The following is a 10,241-nucleotide window of genomic DNA, read 5'->3' on the forward strand; positions in this document are numbered from 1 at the left end:
CCACAAAGAAATTAAAAAGTTAACTTGCACAGACAAATGAGTTGATTCTTGGAGGGGATAGGGACACATAAATACATAATTGAGTTTGGACCGCCGAAACAAACACTGATCCTTAGTCTTCCTACCTAATTATCATTGAATCACTATAATTTACTCTTCCGTTTTCATAAAGTGTGGGCCATGAAGACGAGAAAAGTTTGTCCTTCTGGACAAGAAATAAAAAGAGACATAATTATGGGCTTTTATCCGCACATCTCTTTCCAACTGACTATTTGGACACGTTAACATCGCCAAGTAGCCAGAAATCCGACACGTAGGCTGCGCCACCTCATCTTCCTGTCCTTTATCATCTTCAGCTTCAGCAGCCATCGTATGGATAAGAGCATTATATTATTAAGCAAGCACTGACGACCCAAAATTAAATCCTCCATATATACCTCGATCATAGTTTAGTACAGTTCGGGAATCTTGAGGTTTGGTCGTGGAGGATAGCAGGATGTTGGCCGTTTTCGAGCAGTGCATTGGGAAGGCGCCGCCGGAGCTCAACGTCGCGGCGGCGGGGCAGCGGCGGGAATGTAATTCCCGGGAGGAGACCGCGGCAAGGTTCCGGTCACGGTGGCCGGACTCCACGCTCTACAAACTTGCTAATGACAACTTCTTGGGACTGTCTCATGGTGGTGAAAGCCCCAAACATCCAAGGTATATATAGTATTCTTTTACTTGTTTCTCTCCATTTTATGATTTTTACAATTTCATCAACTTTTGACTAAAAGGGTTTCGTAATACCCTCGATCCAAGAGATAAATGTATGTGAAAATTTTATTATAACGAAGAGATAAAAGTCATATTAAAATGGATTACAATTTGATGAACTTAAAAATTATGAAATACTTTTAATCGGTTTTGATTAAAAGTGAAAATTTTACTATAATCTAGAGATAAAAAGTTATTTTAAAATTATTTACAATTTAATCATCAACTTAAAGAAATACTCTCAATCGAGGTGATTAAAAGTGAAAATTTTATTATAATTGAGCGATAAAAGTTATTTTAAAACTGTTTACAATTTGATCATCAACTTAAAAGTTACGAAATACTCTCAATTCGGGAGATTAAAAAAAAAAAAGTGAAAGTTTTTTACTACTATAAGAGACAAAAGTCATTTTAAAATTGTTTACAATTTGATCATCAACTTAAAAGCTATGAAATACTCTCAATCGAGGAGATTAAAAGTGAAAATTTTACTATAATCGAGAGAAAAAAGTCATTTTAAAATTGTTTATAATTTGATCAGCTTAAAATTTATGAAATACTCTCGATCTGAGAGATTAAAAATAAAAATTTTACTATACCTAGAGATAAAAATCATTTTAAAATTGTTTACAATTTGATCTTCAACTTAAAAGTTATGAAATACTCTCGATTGAAGAGATTAAAACTAAATTTTTTACTATAATCGAGAGATAAAAGTCATTTTAAGACCGTTTACAATTTGATCAACTTTTACTCAAGAATTTCAGAATTTATGAAATACTCTCGACCGATGATTTTTATGTGATGTTTAGTTGAAAAACTAACAGAATATACTAAAAGTGGTAAGAAATTCATAATCGATATACTCTTTTGAAGGGTTGTAATTTGAGTGATGAGTGGTGGCAGGTCGATTGTTGTGATGGAGGATATCTTCTGCATCTTTTCTGGGGCACTGGACAACATATGTGACCTGAGGAAATACTATGGGCTTTCAAGACAAGCTACAGAGGCCATGATAATGGTGGAAGCTTATAAGGTTCTAAGAGACAGGGCACCCTATCCTCCTGATCAGGTCATCAAGGAGCTTGAGGGCAAATTCTCTTTCATTCTCTTTGATTCCAAAACTTCTACTCTCTTTCTAGCCAGGGTATGTAATTCACCATATCACCCCTTCTGCACATTTCTACTGCTTTTCATCACATTTTTACTGCTCCCCAAGGTGGTAATTTGAACGGTTTATATCTTAGAGCATTCACAACAATCAAGTTTTTTGTCAAATTTTTGCTTTTTAAATAAGAGGGAGGAAGACATATATACCTGCAAAAAGATTCAGCCTTCAAACTTTACTTGAAAAATCAAGGCCCTTAAACTTTTTAAAGTTGTAATTAAACTTATTAACATTTTATTTTAGTGCAATAAAATCCAAAAATCAGTTAGTAACTTGTGATCGCAAGTCACTAGAATTCTGGTAACCCTCTTGACATTATTTTCGACCATAAATTGACCGGCATCGGTCGCCTTCTCCAATCTCCAAACCGCGACCAAGTTCTGGTCTTCTATGGTGGTGGTACAAATAGTGCCGAAGGGTTGTCGGAATCCTAATGACCTACTATTACAGATCAATAACCGGTTTTTGGACTTCATTACACCAAAATAAAATATTAATGGATTTAATTACAACTTTAAAAAATTTAAGGGTCTAACTATCTTTTTAAATATATTTCAAGGGTCTATTTGACCACTTTTCCTTATATACCTTAAAACATATGGCAGATTTCTTGCTTTTTGCCTAGAAACTGCACAATCATCCATTTGCAACATATATATATACCTTAAAACATATTGAGAGGGAGATTTGATTTACCTAGGACCGAGAAGGAAGCGTGGCGCTGCACTGGGGAGTTGGCGCAGACGAATCGTTAGTATGTTCCGATGATCCGGACTTGATCAACGCCGCCTGTGGGCAATGCTACACGCCCTTTCCTCCAGGTTCTGCAGTCTGAATTTGCTCACAGACATTTCGTCGAACACGTTGTGGGCAATGCTGTAACAGCGCTAGTTTTTTGTATTTTTGAACTGTTGCAGGGTGCATTTTCATCAGCGGCAGCGGGCTAACCAGCTTTGATCATCCGCTGCACAAGGTTAAGGCGATGGTGCGCGAGGACGACGGGGCCAAAATCGAGGCCGTTATTTTCCAGGTGGATTTCTACACCAGACTCCATAGCATTCCGCGCAGGGGTAGCGCTTCCAACTGGGCTGATGCGGCCGTCGTTGAGGGAGACTGAGATAGATCGAGTGATCTGCGTTTTATGGTTTAGGTTTTGAGGCTTTGATTAAGCAATCCGATGTTTATATGATGATCGTGTGTAATAACATCTGATGGATGTGAATTCTTGAATTGTGTTTAAGGCTGTCTTCTAGCACAAATTTGTATGTCTTCTTTTAAGCTAATATTTGTCATGCTGATGGATTTCGATTATTCTTGTTTTAAAAATGGTCCTTTAGGGGTGTTTGGTACACCGTAATTACAATTCTTTTGCTTGACAAACACCAACCCGACTAAAATTGTGATTCTAATGAACTATTTTCTTTAAATTTGTCTTTTACTAAACCACTAAGTTTCGAATATTAAGATCTTTATATTAATAATGGACAATAATATTTCAATTGTCATAAGTATCACGTGAGCGCGCGCCTAGCATCTTTACCACCTCCACCACCACCACCGCGGTTGCTATCAAAGTCACAAAGCTGGGATATATATGTTCAAGATTAAATGCATGAATGGGCTGATTTATATAAATTTTTTTAAGGAAATAAAAGTAGGAAAGATTGGAGTTTCCATCCACTGTTGAATGGGCAGGGCGGGCACGATGTTGGAATGAAGCAGCGTGAAACTTGTGGGGAGAAAGAAAATTGTATTATGTATGCCCTAAGTTCACTTGGTCTGTTAACTTTGTTTCTCGTATGATGATTACACCAATTTGGTAGAGATAAGGGTGTGTTTGAAAATCCGGAAAATGATTTCTGGAAATCATTTTCCGGGCTTGGAGTGTTTGGCAACCATTGGAAAACCCAGTCAACGGAAAATGATTTCCATTGACTGGGGAAAATATATCCATTTTGGCGAAAAATGACTTCCGCCATTTTCCGCCCAGGGTGTTTGAGAGAGGGACGGCCCAGACAGTCCTCTCTCAGTCAGGATCGGCCGGAAACCAGAGCCATAAGAAAAAAAAAAAAAAAAAAAAGTGTCGCGCCTTCACGCCGGCTATTTCCGAATCAGCCTCTCTTTGGGAGGCCAAGCAATTCTTTGGAAAACCCTCACCGACCATTTCTACAAACCCACCACAAGTCTCCATTATCACATCTATCATACTCTCACTGCAACCACGTTTATGCTGCTGTGGTGCCTCACTCTCTGCACCCTCCTTTTGCTCTCATTTCTCTAGGCTTTGAGGTTCATTTTCCACTTCTCCTTGGTGAAATCGGAGTTCTGTAACTATGTTGGCGTCAATTACTTCTTTGCTCCCTGGGTTTCATGGCTGCTCTTGCTGCAATCCTTCCCATTTACACTGATTAGGTAGTTGTGATTTTTGGGACAGCGGCACCTTCTTTTCTTTATTTATTTATTTATTTATTTTATTTATAATAAATATTATTAATTTATATATTTTTATATTTTAAATAAAATAAAAATATACATTTCTACTCATTTTCCGGAAAATGAACCAAACACACAAAAACAGTTTTCCAGAATGCAACCAAACACTGGAAATCAAACTATTTTCCGAAAAATGACTCATTTTCTAGAAAACATTTTCCAGAAGTCATTTTCCAGCTTTCCAAACACACCCTAAATGTTTACACCAATTTACAAAATTTGTTCGGTGACAAGGAAACATGTCCTGTAGTCATTATTCGAGAGTGTACACTGAGTAAACTCCGTCTTGTGACCTTATCCAACAAAGAATCACAAGTAAATTAAACTAAATTGTTCATAACTGACCGACTCAAACCAGTAAGTTGCTCCAAAGATGAACTTGTAATCTTGTGATTTTCAAATCAAGAGACCAACTTAATAAAATTGCCCTGACCAATTTACAATATTATCAAGGGAAGGTCATTGTCCCCAAACTCAACGGGGAACCTAATTCCTATTCCTGTCGGGAACAAGGCAAATTTGGGGAATGAGAATGGGGATGAGGATTACTCAGTAATTCCTGGGCAGGGGCATTGTCCCCCAAATCTGTTGCTCTTCACTGCCATTAATGCCACCCTCACCAAAGGGAAGAACAGATTTTGGACAATATTTTCCTTCAACTCCTTCAGGAAGTAGTGTAAAAGTTTTGTTCCAATACGAACTCCTCTTCCCAGCTGTTCAAGATATGAATATTGGGATGACTGTTATTGTCTCCATCTGATCTTTCGGGAGAAGTAGGCGCCTAGGCGGTAGGATTGGGCCTGCTGAGTAAAGGAATGATGATGAAATTAGTAAAACCATGATCAGAGCAATTCAAGCAAAGTGTGGAGATGCCATTTTCAGTTTTAGCTGAAGATCAGATCAGATGATAAATTAAAGGGAAGGACATCAGAGGGCTACATATAGATTATAGAAAGCTTTGAAGATTAATGCATGCATGGGGTGTTCGTTAGTGAGCTCTGTATAGTAGGAGAGGTTTCATTCATTTCGAATGGGAGTGGGCTTTCAATTGTTTGATGCTGGAATTAAGCACTTCCAAGCAATTGCATGCAATGGGACACTTGTCAGTGAATTCAAAATAGCTAGAAATGTTTCATTCATTATATATGAATGGGCAGGATTAACTAGTTTGGTGGTGGAATAAAGCAACATGAAACTTGCATGGAGCTACATAGAAATAGACCTAATAACCTGAAAATGCCTCTTGGCCGGCCCCATTCAACTAAGGGTTTAAGGCTCACAAAAGACATTTTTCAAGTGTGTTCTATTAGTTCCATCCCTGAAGGTTTTTAGTCCCACAAGTTTGGGGACCTCTGTAATTGGTTAATAGTACGTAATGCTATAAGTGCTAACTTCTTCTCATGTGAAGTTAAAATAATATTCATATAGATCAAGTGTTAATGAATTTGGATAAACAACTGTCATTGGTATAATGCCAAAAGAATATATGATATGCATATACCAAATTAAAAAGATTGAAAACGAAGCATTAAGAAAATTTTATTTATAATGCAAGTTTACTTACTGTTCAACTTCTGACAGGACTCATTTCAAGGATCATCTTTGTTTCATAATCTTCATCTATATTCTCAGCTCTCATGCTGTTCAGAAGTCCATCTACATCTTCCCCCCTAGCCACATATGACTTGAGCAGTACATGGTACATCTGTCTGTTCAATGGCATAAATCTTTTCAGCAAACTTATTAATGGTTCAGCTTCTTTCAAGCTACACTTCTCACCTAATGAACTTATTATTCTCATAACAACCTTTGCATTAGGTTTCCATCCTTCATTCTCCTGCAAAGACAAAGCAACTGTCATACAGGCAAAGGCTCTCTCCAACTCACCTTCACTCAGGTAGCCTTCAGCAACTCTGACCCATATACTTGGTGATGCTATTTTCCCTTTACTTCTTAAATCTTTAAGCATATTTTCAGCATTTGCATGTAATCCCTTGTCAATATAGCTGGTAATAACTGCGCATGGTACTCGAAGGTCATAGTAGTTGCCAGACGTTTCCCACTCTAGAAGCAGTTTCTGTGCTTCTTCAAGCTCATCGAGTTTTACTAGAGACTTCAGCATATTTATGTAATCCTGATTTACACATCTCTTGCAAGTATTCTTTGCAGCATCCCATAATCTAAGGATCTGCGCCTTGTTTCCCAGCTTAGCATGTAATGAAATCAGAAAATTATATCCATCATGATTTTTGCTATCCAACTTCTCCTCTGCTTTCACAAGCATAAAATTTGCTTTCATTATCAGGCCTGCCTTAATATAGATATTTGCTATGGCAGCATATGTATTCCAGTCCATGACAAGATGGGTTTGGTTTTCCATTTCATTTAGAACTTTTTCCATTCCATCAATATCTGACCTTTCCCCAAATGAATTGATACAGGTTCTGTAACTCAAATTATCAGGGTATATACCATGTTTCTTCATATTTTCAAGCACTTCAGGAACTTTTTCATGCTGCCCCATTCTTGTGTAAAGGGCCATGATGTCATTGAAAACAACTTTAGTTAAATTAAGACCTTCCTCCTTCATTTTCTGCAAATGGAGTAATGCCTTGTCAAATTGGAGCTGCCGGACATAACAATGCAATAACGCACCATATGTCTTTTCATTCTTATCTTCTTCACTCAAACTATTGAAATATTCTTCAGCAGAGAGAAACCCATGAACCTTACCAATAAGATCCAAACGCATTGCATGCTCGGTTGTAGTGAACCTGATCGCATCATTCCTTTTCATCCACTCAAGAACCTGCTTAACAGTGCACATTAATAGGAATGTGATTAAAACGGCCTTCCTATTGCCTACTACCTACCAAACAAAATTGTGTTTTAACCAGTGTTGCAAAAATTCCGCCTAGGCCGCCTAAGTACCGTCTAGGCCGCTTCGGCACTGACCGCCTAGGCCTCCTAGGTGCCGACTAGACATCCTAGGCACCGACTAGGCCGCCTAGTCGGCCAATTAACTACTATTCTTTTTTTTTTTAATGGGTTATTTCACTCAAAATAACATCGTTTTGAGCGAAATAACCCTAAATTGTACAAACTCTAGATATTTTTTAGGTTAATATTTATCATTTTGACGTAATCTTATTCACAGGTCGTAAAGAAGAGATTATTATAATAAGAAACTCAAGCTTCTCAGTTTAACTTGATTAACCATTAGAGAAGTTGCAGAAATATCAGGAAAACACAAATCTGTATAATGAAATAGAGCTTCATCAAGAAAATACCGAAACATTATCCTCCTTTATATAGCCAGCATGGAATTAGAAATTTAAATAAAAATATCATTAATTCGAAGCATTAAATTATTCTGAAGCAAGCTAATGCAGAGTAGCATTTATCCAACTTTCAAACGAACTCATAAAACACTAAGCTCAGATCGCTCCAAGATCATTATCTCTGTTTTGATATCAATACACATAAAATGAAACTGCATCTGCATATATACATTCACAAATACGTATATATACACATATATACACCAATCAAAATGAGAGCATATACACAGCGTGTGTACCTCAAGAGCTTGAGAGAAACGCCTGTGCTTGCGGAGATTGAGAGTGATGCGCTGAAGCTCTGCGAATCGGAGCTTATTGCCTTGTCGGACCCATTCATCGAGCTCAGGGGTTATGCTGGTTGTAGGGTTTCCCAGCGGGCTGATCTTGGAATACAGACTCGCCTTCTTCCCCGCGTTCGCGCAGTACGATCGGATTCGGGGTATCAATGTCGTCGTGTCGACCCGAATTAGGGTTCGGATTAAGAGTTGATTCCGGGATAGCATTGTCGAACTGATTTCGGATTTTGAGCTCAGCGAGAAGTGAAGTGAAGTGATGAAGTGAGTTAGGAGATTTTGGTGGCATTGACTCTTGACCAGGGTTTAAGGGTTTTTCTTAAATTGGTCAAGGTAATCGGGATGAGTTGGTATATTTTTTAGTTAAAATATAATTTTTTTTTATCAATTGTTATATCTTAGATTAACTAATCAAGTTTTAGATACGTCAAAAATTTTAATTAGTAACAAATGCGTAATTTTATTTCATTATGGTCCTGTTTGGTAAATAATCAGCCTATCAGCCAATTTTGACTTATTTAATCACTATTAGTTGTTTGGTTAATAAGCTTTTTGTAACTCTACAATATTAAAATTCAAAAGGCTACTCAAAGCAGCCTTTTCAATTAGCTTTTTGAGAAAAAGAATTATATCAAATAGCTATCAGCTAACAGCTAATCTATCAAACAACTTTTTACAATTAGCTACTGTCATTAACAAATCATACATCCTAACCCAAACAGCCAACAGTCATTTACCAAACAGAGCCTATATTTGTATAATAATTACAATATGTTTTGATGACATAATGCTAGATTTGGCTCTTCGAGCTGCAGTCCAGCACAAGGGTCCACCGTAAGTATTGTGGACTTCCGATATAAATTTTGTACATGCAATTAATATATTATGTATTTTTAACTAGTAGATTATATACATTCGTTTAACAAACCACATGATATAACGTTATTAAATATATGACGTTACCTATAACACCCCACCTGTAGGATGCGATAAATCGCTAAACGTAAGTCAAGTGAACTTAGCTTTCACCTTACCGTTGTTAGTGTGGTTAAAACTTATCTCACTCTAACTATTACACTACTGAACTATGCCCGGAGAACCGATTCAATTTTATTAAATACTATATTCATAATTCATGTGGCCAGCTATTATTGTTGAGTGGCCATACACTGAGAACTGAGGCATTCCAACAGCCTCATCTGAAGAGTCTTGAAGTGAGCAATTTGCATCTGAAGCTCCATTCTCTCCTTCCTCAGCTTCTTGTTCTCCTCCAACAGATTCATTAGCAGCAACCTTGAAGATGATGACAATGTTGTTGTTGTTGTTGTTGATGATGTTATTATTGTATCTTCTTCTTCTTCATAGTTGGCTCTTAGGTAAACAGGAAAGGCACTGGGCTCTGTCTTCTTCCTGCCTATCTCAACCAGCAGATGCCTCCTTCCTCTCTGGAACTTCTCATGCTGGAATTCCCATCTTTTTGGTGTCACCTTCTTGAATCCCTATACATATATATTGTTGTTTAGTTTCTGTATATGTTAGAAATTAAAGCATTCATTTTGTACAATACACACATGCACATATGTATAGCTGTTATGAAAATTTTAAAGTGTTTGAACTAAAAATGAATACAAAAAGTTTTGAGATTCAATTTTTAGCGGGAGCGGCTTATTGACATTCTTGGTTTGAGTTGATCTATGGACAATTTGACAACCTATATTAGTTTATCTTATTGTGATCCTTTAGGGTCACAATACAAGGTTTATCTATTACACGGTCCTCAGATAATGAATGTGGATTCCCATCATCAAAATTTAAAAAGAAAAAAAAAAGAAGAAAGAAGTTCATGATTTGTAATATTTATAATTGACGCACCTTAAATGTTAAAATAGGCATGTTTCATCTCTATTATATATATATAATTTCAGGTGCGGCCGTGCGGTCACGCACCACTCAATGTTACAAAATACACCACTCAATATTAAGAAATACACCACAATGAAACACACCCCAATGTTAAGAAACACACCACAATGCATATTTGTGTGGTGTGTTTCTTAACATTGAGTGGTGTATTTCGTAAGTGAACCGCACGGGAGAGCACGGCCGCACCTGATCATGACTATATATATATATAGAGAGAGAGAGAGGGAGGGAGAGAGAGAGAGAGAGAGAGAGAAGGGGAGGGGAGGGGGG

General features: G+C 37.2%; 3 protein-coding genes across 6 annotated transcripts in view; 1 reads left to right on the plus strand and 2 right to left on the minus strand.

Moving 5' to 3' along the window:
• The first annotated feature begins 393 nt into the window (after window positions 1-393).
• Window positions 394-3,232, plus strand: LOC115999225 (stem-specific protein TSJT1-like). Its single transcript, XM_031239062.1, has 4 exons — window positions 394-699; window positions 1,660-1,900; window positions 2,622-2,742; window positions 2,839-3,232. Exons 1-4 carry the CDS (start codon window positions 497-499, stop codon window positions 3,036-3,038), a joined length of 765 nt encoding a protein of 254 aa, XP_031094922.1. The 5' UTR covers window positions 394-496; the 3' UTR covers window positions 3,039-3,232.
• A 1,315-nt stretch (window positions 3,233-4,547) lies between these two features.
• Window positions 4,548-8,307, minus strand: LOC116020722 (pentatricopeptide repeat-containing protein At4g21705, mitochondrial). 4 transcript variants are annotated; one of them, XM_031261226.1, is made up of 3 exons: window positions 7,995-8,307; window positions 5,979-7,223; window positions 4,548-5,214 (listed from the first exon to the last, which is right to left on the minus strand). In XM_031261226.1, exons 1-2 carry the CDS (start codon window positions 8,256-8,258, stop codon window positions 5,982-5,984), a joined length of 1,506 nt encoding a protein of 501 aa, XP_031117086.1. In that variant the 5' UTR covers window positions 8,259-8,307; the 3' UTR covers window positions 4,548-5,214; window positions 5,979-5,981. The 4 variants fall into 4 exon arrangements, with proteins under 4 accessions (XP_031117086.1, XP_031117080.1, XP_031117104.1 ...); XM_031261220.1 differs by having other exon boundaries at window positions 4,548-5,217; XM_031261244.1 differs by lacking the exon at window positions 4,548-5,214 and having other exon boundaries at window positions 6,034-6,123; window positions 6,302-7,223.
• An 827-nt stretch (window positions 8,308-9,134) lies between these two features.
• Window positions 9,135-10,241, minus strand: part of LOC115996125 (heat stress transcription factor B-2a-like) — a 4,392-nt gene continuing 3,285 nt past the window's right edge. The window contains exon 2 of the mRNA XM_031235269.1: window positions 9,135-9,547. Within this exon, the coding sequence (XP_031091129.1) occupies window positions 9,197-9,547 (351 nt within the window). The 3' untranslated portion in view covers window positions 9,135-9,196. The remainder of the gene's footprint in view (window positions 9,548-10,241) is intronic.

This window comes from Ipomoea triloba, chromosome 1 (genome assembly GCF_003576645.1).
Source record: "Ipomoea triloba cultivar NCNSP0323 chromosome 1, ASM357664v1".
NCBI lineage: Eukaryota > Viridiplantae > Streptophyta > Magnoliopsida > Solanales > Convolvulaceae > Ipomoea > Ipomoea triloba.

Coding starts and splice junctions, on each gene's coding strand:
- LOC115999225 (XM_031239062.1), top strand. CDS start 497: ATGTTGGCCGTTTTCGAGCAGTGCATTGGGAAGGCGCCGCCGGAGCTC. Junction 700..1,659: donor GAAAGCCCCAAACATCCAAG/GTATATATAGTA, acceptor GAGTGGTGGCAG/GTCGATTGTTGTGATGGAGG. Junction 2,743..2,838: donor CTACACGCCCTTTCCTCCAG/GTTCTGCAGTCT, acceptor GAACTGTTGCAG/GGTGCATTTTCATCAGCGGC.
- LOC116020722 (XM_031261226.1), bottom strand. CDS start 8,258: ATGCTATCCCGGAATCAACTCTTAATCCGAACCCTAATTCGGGTCGAC. Junction 7,224..7,994: donor GTTTCTCTCAAGCTCTTGAG/GTACACACGCTG, acceptor ACTGTTAAGCAG/GTTCTTGAGTGGATGAAAAG.